Source organism: Sebastes umbrosus, chromosome 1 (genome assembly GCF_015220745.1).
Source record: "Sebastes umbrosus isolate fSebUmb1 chromosome 1, fSebUmb1.pri, whole genome shotgun sequence".
Taxonomy (NCBI): Eukaryota; Metazoa; Chordata; class Actinopteri; order Perciformes; family Sebastidae; genus Sebastes; species Sebastes umbrosus.
This window is the reverse complement of record NC_051269.1, coordinates 19,130,014-19,147,881: the sequence shown is the minus strand read 5'-3', so window position 1 is coordinate 19,147,881 and position 17,868 is coordinate 19,130,014. Positions and strand designations below refer to the sequence as shown.

At 37.3% G+C, this 17,868-nt stretch overlaps 2 protein-coding genes across 2 annotated transcripts; both read right to left on the bottom strand.

The window, feature by feature from the left end:
- Window positions 1–147: 147 nt before the first annotated feature.
- zgc:158258 (uncharacterized protein LOC791186 homolog) lies at window positions 148–7,919 on the bottom strand. Its single transcript, XM_037785446.1, has 4 exons — window positions 7,688–7,919; window positions 2,862–3,018; window positions 2,350–2,545; window positions 148–2,259 (listed from the first exon to the last, which is right to left on the bottom strand). Exons 2-4 carry the CDS (start codon window positions 2,964–2,966, stop codon window positions 1,163–1,165), a joined length of 1,398 nt encoding a protein of 465 aa, XP_037641374.1. The 5' UTR covers window positions 2,967–3,018; window positions 7,688–7,919; the 3' UTR covers window positions 148–1,162.
- A 2,172-nt stretch (window positions 7,920–10,091) lies between these two features.
- yod1 (YOD1 deubiquitinase) lies at window positions 10,092–16,615 on the bottom strand. The gene is made up of 3 exons (XM_037780475.1): window positions 16,486–16,615; window positions 13,918–14,130; window positions 10,092–12,964 (listed from the first exon to the last, which is right to left on the bottom strand). The coding sequence occupies exons 2-3, from the start codon at window positions 14,123–14,125 to the stop codon at window positions 12,264–12,266; spliced, it is 909 nt and encodes a 302-aa protein (XP_037636403.1). The 5' UTR covers window positions 14,126–14,130; window positions 16,486–16,615; the 3' UTR covers window positions 10,092–12,263.
- Between the last annotated feature and the right edge of the window lie 1,253 nt (window positions 16,616–17,868).

The following is a 17,868-nucleotide window of genomic DNA, read 5'->3' as shown; positions in this document are numbered from 1 at the left end:
ATCACATCTCAAATCACAAGTCAAACAGTCTAAGAGTTTCAGAAACTAAGCTGCGTAATTCAAAATGTTGGCTCTATTTATTGCTTGCAGGGAAACAGATGGACTGGATTTAAACTTGTGAGGATAAAGATAACACTACGCAGTATATAACATCCAGACGTCTTTATTTTCACTGGTATTTATGGAAATAGTAAACAGTGGGTAAAAATAATCACATTATCATTTTTCATATCTCCAGTGTTAATAAGATGAAGGCTGTCACATATATTTAAAACCATCCCAACAATATATAATGTATAAAATAGTAGTAGAAACAAATCTGTGAGCTATTGATACATCGGATCTCAATAATAATGTGCTGCTGATTGCTACTAAAGATTAGAAAACACTGAAAAATCACCCCAAAACACTTTCAGAATTTTGTTTTACAATAATTATGATCTTCTTCTTTGAGGCTTTGCGCCAAGGAATGTACTCAACAATCCACTTATAGGCACATCTGTGACTTATGAAATAATCAGTAATGAAAAAACAAAAAATCAGTTGATTTGGTGATTTGATGTTTCCTTTTAAGTAGAAGTACAGTGGAGCAGCAAGTTATGCACAGTATAATGATTAATGGAAAGCCACAATATGGCTTGCTAGGCATACTGTACTCTATATCTTTCTATTGGTGAATTTAGACAAATAATTTATTATAGCCATAAATTTGTGTGTGCATTCTAGTGTATGTAAAAATGTATTTCAAACATTCAGCAACCCAAGCACCCTTAGGCTGATTAGGTGTCATGTTTGGCCGTGTCAAGTCACATCTAACTGAAATGTGAACATACGAGATTCTGATTAGATGGATCTACATTAACACACCATTTTAATCAAACATGTAGAGCCTCAGGAGTTTGAAATGTGGAAGGTGCATTTTCCGATTGAAACCTACAGGAGAACAATAGTAAGTCCAGTCCCCTGTATTAAAACCTATATCAAAAGTGCTGGTCTTGCCCTTTAAACTCCTCCTCTTCTTCATCCTCTTCTGCTTTAGTTTGCCAAAGTGCCACAGTGCCAAGTTCCCACTTAGAGCTCTAACTCTCTTTAAGCCGACGGTACTCTTGAACTCTCTCTGAGCACTGCGTTTACGCAGGCAAACTTCTGCTGTTTACACGCTTTAGTCTTTGAGCAGTCCAAGCTTTCTGAGGGCTTCTTTTCGATCAGCTCCCATCCCAGGCACCACCATCACCGTATACCCGACTGAGTTTGAGGGTTTGCGGGGTACGGGCTGACAGTTCCCACCGTTTCTGTGGTTGTCCAGAGTAGCAGAGCGCTGCAGACCAGCTGCCCCTAATCTATTGGATTGAGCGGGGTATGATACGGACTCAGGCTGTTGGTCACATCTGGAGTAGTGATGGAAACTGACACTGCTCTGCAGAGGCTTGATCTTGGGCTCTGTGGGCACTTGAGAATAACAAAACGAAGGGCTTCTTTGTGGATTAACATTAGATGGACCTTTTTTAAATCTGTTGGGTGTTGGGTCCAGAAAGGAGTGAGGTTTAGGGGGAGGCAGTGGGGCTACTGACTCGTTTTCTGGCTCTTGGTCTTTCAGGAGACCCAGCTTCTGCAAAGCCTCCAGTCTCACGACCTTGGGGTCTTTTGCATTCTTGACATCGTATGAAGAGTCTGAGGTTACGGATGCTTCATTTTGTGTTTTCACAGATATGTTGGTAGGAATCTTTTGGGGTTTGGGGGCCACAACCGGAGGACCTATTTTAGGCTTAAAAGCCTCTGAGTGGGATCTGTCAGATCTTGGTAGATTTCCGAGGTTTGGGCCGTCCACTGTGACAGGAAGACGCTGGTCCAACTCTATAGTGTGATCTATTGTGGGACATAAAGGTGTCTTCTTTGCGGAGGCACTCCTCCGCAGATGAACAAGTGCGTCATAGGACAGAGGACCTCTAGATAAAACTTCAGCTGTCCTAACCGAGTAGTCCCTGGGTTTGGTGGGAGGAGGTATCACAACATTGACCTCTAAAGGTACTTGGGGAGCAGCAGGTTTCTGGTTGTGCTTGTGATCAGGTTTGTTGCTTGAAGTAGTGAAATGAGGCTTAGAGCTGAGGTTCTTGTCTGGAGGGACACCCGGCTTTGCGCTGAGTACAGGACATGGAGAGCTGCTTGCCACAACAAAAGGTGTAGGAACCAGGTAGCTGTGCATGGGTTTGGTGTCAACATTTTCCTTCATGGGTTCCGTAGAGGCATAGTGCTGTGGACCTGAAAAACAAACAAACACGTTTGTCACTAGAAAGTATTTAATTGACAACTGATAGCTAATTCTGTATCTGTGCCCAGAGATTAACTCACTGTTGAGCTTGCTTTTGCTCATGGAGGCTGACAGATCAGCCAGTTTGTTGGCAAGGTTGCCAGGGCAGGGCAGTTGGTCTGGTTCATCATTGGACAGTCCGCTATCTTCCTCAGTATCCAAAGAATCAATAGTCTCCTCCAAAAACATGAGACATGCCTTCTCTTCAGCAGTCAGGTGCTCCAGACTATCATCACTCTGTAATACATAAAAAAGTAATGTTTTCCTTTTGACAACAGTTCCACAATGAGATATCCCAAAGGATTTTAGAAATTAACATCACATTTTATCAGACAAACCCTTCACATCTATTTAGATACATCTATTATCATCTATTACTCACTATCTATTACACGATCTATTACCAGAAAAACTATGAGACCATTTGCATCACTTTGCTTTTATGTTTCAACTTTCATGGTTTTGTCTTGATACATAATCTCATGTTGTTTTGTATAATGATTAGTAGAACTAATAAGTTGGGAAGAGTTGGGAGGTAAGGTCAGAAACTTACAAAGCCAGAATTGGCGCTGAGAACGCTGTCACAGCTGCCAGCACTGTCCATGCCAGTCGTCGTATCCAATCCAATGCCACCTGGCCAGGTATCACTTTTGGGCATCTTAGTGCCCTAGTTTATCTTAAGTTAGTAGCACAGATTGTTGTGTTTCACCCTGTGACAAAAGGAATACATGGTGAGTTCAAATTAAAATTGTTCCTCTACAAGCTTGGCAGAGCGAAGTTATTAAAAAAAAAACGCAGAGCATTCAAAAGTAGATTCTATTTAATGTAACATACTAGTTTTGCATATTTTAACTAAATCTTTTATGTCTCTATTTATCACTTTTCCACGTTTTTTATTTTTTCTATATTCCAGACAGCAATTGGTTTGCATGCATTTTTGTACAGTATGAAATGAGTCCCTAAAGGATCACATTGGGAATCTTCTTTAAAGGGTGGGTCCATTATTATTAGAATTTGTTTGAGGTTTTTATATCATCCTGTAACTTCCCAGTGGTGTTTCTTATGTATTCAAATCCAAACATTGACATTTTTGTTGAAGTATGTATATTTAAGTGTCAAAATGCTTTTTTCCAAAAGCCCTTTTAAAAACTTTTTCCCACGTGACCTGAACTAAGTTACTGCATGATGACGCTGCTATATGCACAGTATATATACATCCTTATGGCCATTGATTAGTGTATTACAGGTAACTTAACTGGCGGTCGATATGCTCCCAGTTTGGAGACGCAGACAGAAGTATCGGCACGGAAGCTAAGCGATGTACTGCTGTGGATGCCACACTAGTTCGGATCCAAAAGTCACTCAAAAAACACAAACTAACTAACCAACAGCAACTCCCGTGTTCTGTGAGGTAAAATTACTGTTTTTGTGAATGTAGTCTGGTGGCCATCAGACAGCCCTTTCTGTACGGGGAACTGAAGCCGTTATACTGTCTCTTCAAAGCCACCAGACTCCAGTCACAAAAACAGTAATTTAACCTCACACAACACGGGAGTATACATACAACCCTGCTTAAAAAAATCTGAACCAACCCTTTCATTTCCAAACTTAGCACAGCTAATGCTGGGGCTAGCTAGTGCTAGCTAGTGCTAGCATTCACATTATTCATAACCTTATTGATTAGCTTATTTTGGTAACCTACGTCACTGCTTTTTGCTAACGGCTGAGTCGGCGTTTCCATTTGAAACAAACAAACAAACAGAAAAGAACGCACATGGATCTGCCCTTTAAAATACTTTCCTATTGCATTCCCTTGCAGCACGTTTGCATTATATCTCTTGCAATATTTTTGGTCTAACGTTACAATTGCTTTTGTGTTATAGTGATAACCTTATGCAGCCATTTATAATTCGCATGAACGGGTATGCAGTTTACAAATAACTGTGTGCACAACCTGTAGGCAGAAAACACACTGGTGTGATGTTATGATGGCTTTTCTATAGACATCCGTAATGTCATGATTTACAAATAGCTGGAAAAATTGTATGATCAAGTTTTTAGAGTACATTTAACACATAGATTTCAATGAAAGATGGAAGGAAGCTAATAATAGCAGTAGGCACCAATAAGTCAGTTCCTGGTATTGAGAAATTACCAGATTTCTACAACGTCCAGACCACTAACAACGGTATGCATTAAGAAAACAAAAAAGAACTTTCAATACTGGTAGTCTGTGTACAATTTTGCAACAAAAAATATGCTAGATACTAATCATGCCTGATGTTCTGTGCAAAAAAGTGCGAATTCTCACACAGTGAAACTCTACAGGGCTCGACATGCACTTATTGATCAACAAAGCTCTAATCACAGCTCTAACAAAACAAAGAAAGTCAGTGTTATCTGTAGATGCATCAACCATAATTCTAAACCCAGAACTTTGACCACATCTGATTTTAGCTGTAAAGGAATTTAGACTTTGGCTTCCTCTATAATTAATAAGTAATTGACCGTACAATGTGCACAGACACTGATTAACAATATATGGCTTGGAGCCAAGTGAGCCATACATTTGTTTCCAAAGAATGTAAGCAGACAAAATGAACGTAAATCAGCACCACAGGCGACTGAACAGCTCCAGATCAGGCTGAGCCGTCTTTACTACTAGCTCAGGATTAAATATAAACAGTCAAACATGTCAGGATCACCTGGAGTTATGTCAACCCAGGGTTAAATTTAGTCCCGGGTTACTTTAATGTTATTAGCCTGTACTGTAAACATGGAGTGCATTGTGGTTGCTCAAGAATCTGTGCCTTCATAACACATTTATAATATGGTAGCATGACTTGGACAAGAGTGCTCAATTGTAGACTTACATCATGATGCCATTAAAGAACAACAAATGTGTCTGGTGGCAGGCACAGCATTAATGTATATCACAAGAGAAAACTATAACTATTGCGAGTGTTGAAAGACAACTCAAAAACTATTACAAGTGAATAAAAAGTGTTAAAGAATTCCTTTACGGCCTCTGTAAAATCAATTATCTAAACCTCCTCTAGATAGGCGATCCATCCTTTGGTAAGTTTTGTTTTCATTAAGTAAAATGTCTTTGCTCAAAGGCACAGTTTCAGAAAACTACTGAAGTGTTTATACACTTAAGAATCAATTGCTGCAACCATTTTAATGCAAAACAGTAAGACAGATTTTAAACTATATTATTTTCACAACATCCATATTTGCTTAGTATTCTTCTAGGTCTGATTTTCTGATAACATAGAGATAAAAAAGCTAAGGTGTTATAGCTCCCAACTAGTTTTCAAAATCATGCTCACAATGGCATTACTGTGCAGTTGTAACGTAACTTTTAAGAAGAAAAAAAATTAAAGGCGACTAAATGTTAACTAATGATCATCTAATTTAGTCTTAAGACTCTGCTCATTAATTTTCATATTTAACTGGTGAAAGCGATTACCAGTGAGTCCATCTAAAAGAGTGCGGTATATTTGGCAAATGGTTCACAGTGATGTTAATTGGCTAAAATATGTTTATATGGACAAGTAATGTTTGATTTATTAGGCAATTTTCTAGATTTCTATCTAAACATACCTGCCTTAATATCATCTCATCCACATGTAACATCCTGTGTAAGCCTGTGGTGTGTTTTACATGCACACCATCTTTCTGTTGACTGGACAGAATGACAGGGTATCATAGCTTAGTGTGTTTCTGACAGATATCTGACTAGTCCTCTAACTGCATGTGACTCAGATTACAGCACACATGCCACTCCTAATCTTCCTCAACCGGATCAGTTTCAGAGGGAATGGAGGGCAGCAGCAATGATCCCCTGAAAGCCATATGATATTCAGTTCGACCATGTTGTCTGACTGCAACATTATTAATTTGGGTGTATGTTTGTCCACAGAAATTATTATGAGCTTAACGTGGTGCGATACAAAGAGAACGTAAATGTTAATATCATGGTTTGGGATTAGTGTCCTCCTGGGGATGTTAAATATAGGCACTATGCTGGCAATGTGAGACGTTGTTTACTGTAAAGGAGATTACAAATTGAAGGCGCAGCTATTTGAGCATGCGATTTCTACCAGAAGAAAACAACTTTTAGAGATACATTTTACTTTTCTACAGTATAGCTGTAGAAGGTTTGTATAAAAGGAACGTCTGTCTGATCCGAGTGAAAAGAAATTCACTTTTGGATAAGTTTCAACACCTGAGAGGGAAGGGCTGCTAGATAAGCCAAGACAAGGCACAAAAGCACTCCTGTTCACTGTTCACGCTTTGTCATCTCATCCCTGTAAAAGTCCCTATCGCCAGGCCAATATGGAAATGTCCCCATGTGTCCCGCTGCATGCAGGTGAGGATATGAATCTGAGATAACATTTATTGTATCAACCTGACACAATCTGGGTTGATTACATGCAAATAACAATTCTGATGGAGTATTTTTAAAGCTACTGATTTTTGGTAATCAAATTTGCCTTCCCTAAGTATTATATAAAGTTCCTGTGCTGTGTGACTTGGGTTTTTTCCCTTGTCATAACAAAACCTCAGACTAAAAAGGCGGTAGTTAGTCATTAACCCGTTTCCTGTGAAAGGACAGGGATGAGTATACATCATAATGTTATCTCCAAATAGATACACCTATCAACACAGTACAGTAGCAACCGCCACAGAAAAAAAAGCAGGATGTGCCGAGGTTGAGGCAATAAATTTAAGTGCCATGTCCAACTCCTTGGAAAACTGTAATCTCTGCTTCAATAACACAGTCGCAGTGTTGTTTTGATTGTGGCTATAAAAGAGCAACTGGCCAAGCTTTTATGATCCTTAATGCATTGTTTGAAGGGGATTGAGCAACTGGGTCAAATCATCACTGTTCATTTCAACCTGGCCTTCAGATTCAAGTATTATGCTTCATGTCCTTTGTAATAAAGATTATCTGCCCCAAATACAGTCTTTACAAAACATACAAAACATCCAATTGATCAAAGGATGTTAGTTATATATATATATATAAAACTACTACTTCAGTCCCAAATGACAACTGAACTAGTTTGCAAATAATACAAAGGCTGACTAAACTCTGTAAAGAAGTTCATTAATATATCAACTATATAACACTGTACACAAATATGAAGTGGCAACAGAAGCTGGGCAGAAATAAAAGTAGTTCAAGCTATCATAAATTATCTTAAACTCAGGTTGATATAAGCTAATTTAATTCATATGAGTTATTCATTCATCTCTCATATTAACGTCAGAAGAAAAACACCATGTTAACTAATTTAAAGTGTTGTATAAACAAGCTGTAAATAGATTAAACGGATCACAAACTGTACATTGCATTAATTGAGAACATACCTGTAAGAATCTCCTTGCATTAGTCTTTAGTTATCCATCTCCTGCTTCTGGTGCAGGTGAAGACTTGGGTGAGTGAGTGAGCGGCTCTGTGTTACCTGCATGGAGGGACTTTGTGCTCTAAGCTCTCAGCCAATCAGAGAGCAGCCTTCTCATTAAGACGCACTAGCCCTTGTTGTCATGGTACCTACAACTGCAGTAATCTGCTAATCAGTGTCTCTGTTTCTAACTCCCTGTAGTGTGTAGGCTCCTTATCTACTGTGAGAGGAAATGTAAACATTTACTCTAAGCGGTATTTTCGTTACATGAATTAAATTAATTAATAAATAAATAGTTAAATAAATAGCCTAATAATTAAATTAATTAAATAGCTTTATTGACAATATCCAGCATGTGAGCTCGACATGAAGGATTCAGATCCTTTACTTAATTAAAACTAGCCTACTATACCACTATAAAAATACTCTGTTACAAGTGAAAGTCCTGCATTGAAAATGTTACTTATTATGTGGGTATAATAGTATAGTATGTCGAAGAATTTCATGAAAAAAATTCATAGTATAGTATGTCAAAAAGTGTCATGAACAAAAGTCATAGTATTGTATGTCAAAAAATGTTATGGAAAAAAGGTCATAGTATAGTATGTCGAAAAATTTCATGAAAAAAATTCATAGTATAGTTTGTCGAAAAGTTTCATTGAAAAAAGTCACAGTATTGTATGTCAAAAATGTTCATGAACAAAAGTCATAGTATAGTGTGTCGAAAAATTTCATGAAAAAAATTCAGTATAGTTTGTCGAAAAGTTTCATGAACAGAAGTCATAGTATAGTGTGGCGAAAGAATTCATGAAAAAATTTCACACTATAGTATGTCATAAAATGTTTGAAAAAAAGGTCATAGTATAGTGTCGAAAAATTTCATTGGAAAAAAGTCAAAGTATAGTTTGTCGAAAAATTTCATTGAAAAAAAGTCACAGTATTGTATGTTGAAAATGTTCATGAACAAGTCATAGTATAGTGTGTCGAAAAATTTCATGAAAAAAATTCATAGTATAGTTTGTCGAAAAGTTTCATTGAAAAAAAGTCACAGTAAAGTTTGTCGAAAACTTTCATGAACAAAAGTCATAGTATAGTGTGGCGAAAGATTTCATGAAAAAAAGTCATACTATAGTATGTCATAAAATGTTTGAAAAAAAGGTCATAGTATAGTATGTCGTAAAATTTCATCAAAAAAAGTCATAGTATAGTGTGTCGAAAAATTTCATGAAAAAAATTCATAGTATAGTTTGTCGAAAAGTTTCATTGAAAAAAAGTCACAGTAAAGTTTGTCGAAAACTTTCATGAACAGAAGTCATAGTATAGTGTGGCGAAAGATTTCATGAACAAAAGTCATAGTATAGTGTGGCGAAAGATTTCATGAAAAAAAGTCATACTATAGTATGTCATAAAATGTTTGAAAAAAAGGTCATAGTATAGTATGTCGTAAAATTTCATCAAAAAAAGTCATAATATAGTATGTCGAAATATTTCATAAAAATAGTCATCGTATAATATGTCGGAAAATTTTATGAAAAAAGTCTTCGTATAATAAGTTTTGTTGCATTCCACCAGTACTGTATACCATTTATAATTCACATACAATATAGAATTTGTATGCATTTGGGACAGCTAAAATCTCAACACCAGATAAAAAAGACTTTTTCAAGCTGCAAGCTGGCAAGACAGGCTTTTTCAAGGCATACAGTACATGTATTAGCTAGTCATAGGAGAAAAAGGGCTTATATCTAATAACGATGGCTCCATCCCACTCAAGAGCGCCGCTGAGTTATTAATTACACCTATGGGTTTTCTGCTATAACATGTCAACATGTAGGCATGAATAATGCCTACTATGAAGAAAATGCACAGATAAAAATCAGGTGAGACATGGGAAAGGTCCATACAGTTTAAAAAAGAAGGGTCTTTATCATACATATTAAAAAATATCCCTTCATCACTCTAGACACAAACTAGTTTAGGCCTAAACGCTAACTGCAAATGTTGAGTGTACTGTAACTCTTATATGTCACATGGCCTCTTTGACCAGAAGTAGCAGCTATCACTGCTGCTATAAACAGCTGGTGAATAAATCTTAGATCCTATTAGGAAAGGGTAGACGTTCCTTAAAATAACATGCAGGTAGTGTAATCCCACTACGATGGCTCAGGATGTTGTTTAGCCAACAAGGGCTTATTCCCAGTGGCCATTGATTGCCAATAGGAGCTAAATAGATGGGTGATGTGGGGACAATTATTATTACAATTATTATTAGAAAATAAACTGAACAGAATTCTAACAATCACTACAGGCATAAAACATAATCGCAAATAAACAAATAAAAAGTTGACAACGACTCGTACACAACACAGTCGGTTATAACTTTTAATTGTGACAACACTGAAAAAAATCAAGTAAATCCAGTTATTCTGTAGTGCTTTGTGTGCAACATTCATTGTTATTGTCCTTGAAGAGTCATGAGAACTTGGTAAATACAAAATACAACAAAGCCATTTCATAGTTTCACTTTTATGCAAGCTGACTAATCCATAATCACTGTTAAAAATGAAATTAACCACCTGAATGTAACAAACGAGGGGAAAAATAATAGTAATTCACATTCAAATAAAGAAATTATTTGATATTTAAGCTTTGCCTTTAGTTAATTCCCAGCGCCATCTCGGAGTCTGAAAAAAAGACAAATCCGACCTGTGGCCCTTTGCTGCATGTCATCCCCTCTCTCTCCCCCTTTCATAACTATCACTATTATTAAAGGCATAAAAGCCCAAAATATAATCTTAAAAAAGAAAACTCTAAAAGTTGGCCACAATAATTGTTTTTGGCAACAACTCGGTACCAATACTACCATCACAGATATGCGAAGTAGAAATACTGGTTCTGTACAACATGAGGCCACAATAAACTGTGCTTCAAGGACAACATTTTAACACTGTTGAGCTGTGGTTTAACATAAGTAAATGCATGCTTCATCCTTATAGGCAGTGCATATCAAAGGAATTAGTAAAGAGATGATGCCTGACTTTAGCTGAAAATGTGAGAACATGCTCCAGTTGTACGAAACATACGGTGGAACGTTTTTTGGACAACATGCATTACATATTAAACCATAAAATGGACTTTTACTCATAGTTTACACCCTGTTTTTACACCCTGACTAGAGATATTTTTAGGCTGCGAATGTGAACGGAAAATTTAAAATTGCAAAGATGAATGTTTAATGCTGATTAGCTAAACACATTGTGGACTGTACCTGAACAGTAAATGCAGTAAGTGAGCAGGATTTATCTCATATAGCATATCTTACACTCACTCCTTTCAGATTTCAAGTCAGTACACTTCCCTCTCACCATGATTTGTGTTCTGAAATCCAACACGCAAACACATCATCACGCTTAGTGTTTTTCAAAAATATTCAGTAATATGAAACAAAAAAAAACATTAAAAAAAAATACAGCATGTTGACATTTGAAAATGAACACACTAGAATTAAAAATGACACTCCTGAAATACTGTCGTACCCATGAAGAATAACAGCAACAGACTTTGTGAAATGTGTTGTTTTCAGCACCATTACTTTTTTTTGTCTAATCTAAAATAAGCTCACTGATAAACCACATTGCAACATCAAAAAAAAGGAAAGGGAAAAACACGATAAAGTCCCACATAAGTAATTAGGCTAATTTTGGATCACAATTTGCAACATGACATTGTATTTCAAAATGCATAACCTCAATCTCAAACCTCAATCTCAAATAATTCAAAGAGATGTCATATTTGTATAAAGATGAATCCAGTTTAGCATTAACACAGCACAACTGTGCTGACCAATTCAGACATCTAAAGTTAACCAAATGATCCGTTTTTTTAGTATTGGAAGTGTTTCTGACATACATCTGTCAACATTGGGGAAATAAAAAACATGCTACATAACCAACGTGATGAATAACAGTCATACTTTGTGTGCTGCGCTTAAGACAACAGTGAATAGGATCATATCATATAGTGCAAATAATTCTTAGTGGTAGTTTTAAACTCTTTCTAGAGCCAGATAGCGTGGTTTTATCAAATATAAGTTTAGCCACTCACAGGTAAGTATTGGCAATTTGGCGCATTTTCTAATTGACAACACATCAGTCGCTATTTGGTTTGTTATATCAATATAACCCAGCCATCGAGTATTCAAAAGAGATTAAAACAAATCGTAAGAATGGTTTGCATATTTTACTTGACCCAGTTGAACAGATTTGAAACCATCCCTAACTGACTATAATGATGGTTTAAAGACATCGGAGCACTGCAGTAGCGTTTCTGACTTTGAGAACTGACAGCAGTTAAAAAGTAATACTGAACAGGTTAGAGGCTGAACACACTGTCTGCAGATTCTCCATAGATGTCGCTGGACAATGTGAGGTAGAGGATCACACAAGCAGATTGACAGATAGACCAACAGAGTTGCCAGACGTGGGGCACGGGGTTGGTGGTGGTTTTTATTTGTGAGAGGGAGAAAAAGACAAAAACAGTGTTCACACTTCGCCAAAATTAGTGTGGCCTGTCTCCTTGGCATGCTCACGAGCTTCCTTTTGTCCCACCAGGCCCGTCTGGCACACCATGCAGCGCAATGCAAAGCGGTTAACGTCCGTGAACTGCCGCTTGCGGCGAGCCTCGTCTGCCAGCTCGAGGGCCTGGGCCAGGATTACGTCATCCGTGGTGGAGAAGATAGTGTGGGCCGGAGCGTCGGAGCCGGGCGTTTCTTTCTGCAGCGGGTCGTAGTGGATGCCGTCGTAGATGAGCAGCACACGCTTGTGGTAGCCGGCATCCTCCCCGAATCGATCCACTCTGACTGTCTGAGTGTCCACCACACAGATCTCACACTGGTAAAACTTGGACAGAATAGACACCTCGATGGCTCCCCCCCAGGTGTCATCACGTCTTATCCAAGTGCAGTACTCCTCATTGGTCTTGCCCAACACCGCTTCGGAGTAAGCTGCGGCGTCACTTGACACAATCTGGGCGATGAGGCCTCGCATCTCAGGGACACAAGCGGGGTCGTATACACCACCTTCCACCACATAATACACACTGGTGAAGAGGCAGGAGTTGTCAGCTGGGACCACTCGACGTGCCAGCGTGGGTGAGGCTTCCAGGCGTGGTGTTTTAGTCACAGTGGGATGATCCTGAGGAGGCTTTGGTTTGTTTTTTTCTTCCTCGACAATGAGTGTGTCTCCTGCAGAGGGTGATGCAACATAGTTCAGCCTGGTCAGACTTTGGTAAGAAGAGATTGAGAGGGAAAAACCTCGTTTGCCATGTTTTGAGATTTCTGCTGCCACTCCAATACAATGGGATGAACTAAGTTCCATCTGACTTCCTCACAGCATTAAAGAATTAAAGGACCAATATGTAATATATTTACGGTAATACATCATAAAATGACCATGATATGTCGTCAGAGATTAAGGAAACATGCTGAACTGTAATACTGGCTTCTCTGACAACAATACAGCCAGTGTGTTCTCCTTTGAAATTTCCATTACCGTCCGGATGTTTTTTGTTTTGGCCTGTGTGACCCCGTCCACTACCCATTTCAACACCCCGTTGCCACATATGAAACAAACTGGCGCTCCAAACAGCCTTCTGCAGCCATGGAAGCAAAGCAACACACTGGATCAACAGAGATGACGTTAACATTACGTTCTACCCATCTCTCTGTGGTCCGTGTGCAGCTGGGTTATCACGGAAGTGAATATTTGAGACACACAGCCGGTGAAGTGATTCCGACTACCGCTGGCCAGAGGCTAACGCGGTCGCATCTGGAAGGTAACCCTCAAATTGTGGAAATTTGCGCAAACTGCTATCAGTCACACCGAAGGAGCGGATGGGCCACAGCTCCGATGTTTTGAATTTATGTATCTTTTGAATTTGGACTGCTGTTTCCCATTTTAAACGCTAGCTGTCAGTGCTACATATTGCTCCTTTAAGTTCAAAATATTCCACAGCAACTTACAACCCACATGAACTGATTCATAGATCACTGTCCAGAATTTTCATAATGAATATTTCTTCTAAAAAATACTGAAATTGCACTTATGTTATATCTTGAAAACATGTATGTATTTAAATAATAAAATAGTCATATAAACAATAAATGATGTGAATTTATCTGGATGTTTGACAACTTGCCTGATTTGATGGGGTAGTCCTTGAGGTGAGCGTCTCCATTTCGAAGATCAAGGCTGGAGGGTGGATAACCAACCATAATTTTCTGCACATCACAGGGGATACCAGTCAGCTCCTCCACCTTACTCTTCAGCTCTTGCACACAGGACTGATGAGTCAAGCCTTGCATTATGTGGCTCCCATTTTTGGTCTTACAGCGAAGCCGCAACATCCTACCTACAAAAACATGTGACAACGTATCAGTAACACAGCTGGTATTTGGTATGAACTTTGCTCATCGACCAAGGCATTTGCTGTCCAGAGACTATAGCTTTCAAGAGGAGACTTTCTAGACATCTCGATTAATAAATAATATTAAATCAACCTTGTAATTTTTTTTTGTGAATGACTGTAAAACCCTAACTGGAATGTATCAAACCGTATTCATATCCAGGCATAGAATTATTTCTGTTGCTGTCATAAAAATAGTCATAAATGAAGTCGTAGTGCAGTGTGTAATAAAAGTCAAAAAATGTCATAGTATTGCATGCCATAAAAATGTCACAAATGTCATAGTATAGCATGTAATAAGAGTCAATAAAGTCATAGTAGGTTATATAAAAGTCATAGTATAGTATGTCATAGAAATATCATATATCACTCAGTTCTTCATTAAATGGTTTGAAATAATTTTTGACAACGGGGTAATTTTCAGTACAAACATGAAGCCATTTACTGTTTGTTGTTGTTTATCTTGGTGACTCAGAGTGTTGAGAGCAGCAAATTAGACTGTTGCCATTCTAAGGATTGAATGAATATTTATTTTTTAAAAAGTCATTAAAAGGCCTGTCAAAGAATTATTTTGGTGAATAAAAGTCACTTTTATTTTGTAATTATCATGTCAAAGTGGATATGGGCTGCTTGGAAGTGCCAATAATGGCTGATTTCAAATGAGCACAAAGTGAAGATGGTGTGTGTATTGTAGTTTTTTTTTTTATCCCTGTAGCACAACAGAAAACGTTTTAGTTTTCAAAACTAATGTACTATTTCAGTAAGTAACAGAAAAGTCGGACAATCTGTTATTGTTTACCATAAGTAAACAAAATGCAGTGTATCAGTATCATTTAAGATTACTATTAATCCTCAAATATTTACCTCAACTGAGGAGTGGCCTTTACACATATATAAAAGACTTTTTGTATTTAAAAAAGATAGGGCTCCTTCCTGACCAAAAAAATAAAAGGCGAGCAGATAGTTGGGCTATACTTTCTGGTTGCCATCTTTATTTGGGTCATGGAATGAAAACACACCTTGGCAGGATACTATATATGGTTTTAAAAAATCACTAAAAGAGCATTACTTAAGAAGAAACTTTAGTAATTAATAAGTATTCTTGGGTGTGTAAAGGTATTATGGGCATTCCATGTTAAATGATGATATTTATCTGTTAGATCATGATAGATTCAGTCGGAGCCGCTCTATTTTCTTTGTGTTTTTGTTATTTAAACTGTCAGTTGTTATTGTTTTATTTACAGTTGACGTGTATTACCATGTGTTATGTTACCAGTGTGAATGTGTATTTTTGTATTGTCACCATGGAAACTATGTGGACCCCAGGAAGAATAGCTGCTGCTATGCAAAAGCTAATGGGGATCTTAATAAACAAACAAACACCTTGGCAGGAAAAGGTGACAGGGTTAGAGAAATGTCTAATGGATCAAAATGTTTTACAAGTTTTTCAAAGTGTGATTCATTAATGCATCAATGCAAAAGTTACAAAGAGTGACTAATGTGTGAGGCACAAACTGGGCCACATCCCATGAGGCACAACTCTACAGAAAATGATGCAAGAAGTGCCAAATAAGACTCATAATAACCATTATATAATGTGAAAAGTCGAGTTGTCCCTTATCTGTAACACAACTAGGACATCTTTGAGGGGATTTAAGGATCTCTAATCTTTAAAAACATGCATGTAAGTGTCCCCCAAAGTGTTGCCTGCTCCAGTTGGTGATGAAATCTACTTAACTCACATGCTTTTTAGGTAGATAGCTAGTTGAATTAGCTTGCTGATTGTGTTTGTTAGTCTAACTTGTGCAACAACAGCAAGAATCTGGATGTTGCTGGTCGTTGTTATAAAGCTGCTTTGTAAATGCAACACAAGTAAAGTGCTGATGAGCAGCATCAGAGGCTGAAACACATGACACACATGCTTTGTTTTGTTTTGTTTTCTTTGTTCTGTCACTTAGTTAATTCAACAGCTAGCTAGACTCACAGATAAGCTAGGAACTCCCTGCCAAGCAAGACAAACACACCATGATGTGGAGCACAACTTGAGGAACAAGCCGTGTTGATATGGTGACATTTATCCTGGTAGAAACATAGTTGCCATGGAGTCACAGACAGCAGCTTATATCATGTAGCATCATGCTAACGTTAGCATGCTAGCCTGTAAAGTGCACCGTGTTTAAAGGCGTTTCTCATTTAGGTAAACTTTGGTGAATTCTGTTACCTAGCAGCTGACATGTTCATACACGACAGGGTGTATAAAGTGACATGTGAGCGAGGTGAGTTATGTTGTTTTGTTCTTACCTGCTGTTGACTGACTGCAGCCTCAAAGCTTCAAACAATAAACATCCAGTGAGAGAGACTGATGTGTAGCACGTCAGGTTACGTCTGTTCGACGTCATCACGCTCTCTGTCTGGATAAGGCACGCATGGAAACACGGCTTGTACCGTAAACAGCCTAATAGATATAATAGAGAGCCAATAAAATATATTAAAATGTATTTGGTATATTGTGATTAGGATGATTTTGTGATTATTTCTTGTGATTATTTTGTGATTATTTCTTGTGATTATTTCTTGTGATTGTGATTATTTCTTGTGGTTGTGATTATTTCTTGTGATTATTTCTTGTGATTGTGATTATTTTGTGATTATTTCTTGTGATTGTGATTATTTCTTGTGATTATTTCTTGTGACTGTGATTATTTTGTGATTATTTCTTGTGACTGTGATTATTTTGTGATTATTTCTTGTGATTGTGATTATTTCTTGTGATTATTTCTTGTGATTGTGATTATTTCTTGTGATTATTTCTTGTGGTTGTGATTATTTCTTGTGACTGTGATTATTTTGTGATTATTTATTATGGTTGTGATTATTTCTTGTGGTTGTGATTATTTTGTGATTATTTCTTGTGGTTGTGATTATTTCTTGTGACTGTGATTATTTTGTGATTATTTATTATGGTTGTGATTATTTCTTGTGACTGTGATTATTTTGTGATTATTTCTTGTGGTTGTGATTATTTCTTGTGACTGTGATTATTTTGTGATTATTTATTATGGTTGTGATTATTTCTTGTGATTGTGATTATTTTGTGATTATTTCTTGTGGTTGTGATTATTTCTTGTGACTGTGATTATTTTGTGATTATTTATTATGGTTGTGATTATTTCTTGTGATTGTGATTATTTTGTGATTATTTCTTGTGGTTGTGATTATTTCTTGTGATTGTGATTATTTTGTGATTATTTATTATGGTTGTGATTATTTCTTGTGATTGTGATTATTTTGTGATTATTTATTATGGTTGTGATTATTTCTTGTGAAATGTAATTATTCATTAATATGTAATTTCACTTTGGCAATAATGTAACCTGAACATTCATGCCAATAAAGCTTATTTGAATTTGAATTTGAGCCAATAAAGTGCAGGCCAGGAAGATTTCACATGGGCTGGTCCAAGAACCACTCAGGGGGTGTCCATGGGAACATGATGGACAGACAACACACAATTTTATCAGAAATAAATACAGCGTTGAAATTTGGCTTAGGAAACATTGGGCACAATTTTCAGGCTTTTGTGCAGTGCCCTGTAGAGGAAAACAGAAACAAAAAATGCAATTGCACTTGCTCTTTGGGCCCCAAGGATGTGGAAAATAGCCATGAGGATGTGGGTGATTTTAT

Excerpts from the sequence above, each read along its gene's own strand:
- yod1 (XM_037780475.1), bottom strand. The coding sequence starts at position 14,125 with ATGTTGCGGCTTCGCTGTAAGACCAAAAATGGGAGCCACATAATGCAA. Across the intron at positions 12,965-13,917 it reads GGACTACCCCATCAAATCAG|GAGACACACTCATTGTCGAG; the intron begins GCAAGTTGTCAA and ends CACCCTCTGCAG.
- zgc:158258 (XM_037785446.1), bottom strand. The coding sequence starts at position 2,966 with ATGCCCAAAAGTGATACCTGGCCAGGTGGCATTGGATTGGATACGACG. Across the intron at positions 2,546-2,861 it reads TCAGCGCCAATTCTGGCTTT|AGTGATGATAGTCTGGAGCA; the intron begins GTAAGTTTCTGA and ends TATGTATTACAG. Across the intron at positions 2,260-2,349 it reads GAGCAAAAGCAAGCTCAACA|GTCCACAGCACTATGCCTCT; the intron begins GTGAGTTAATCT and ends TTTGTTTTTCAG.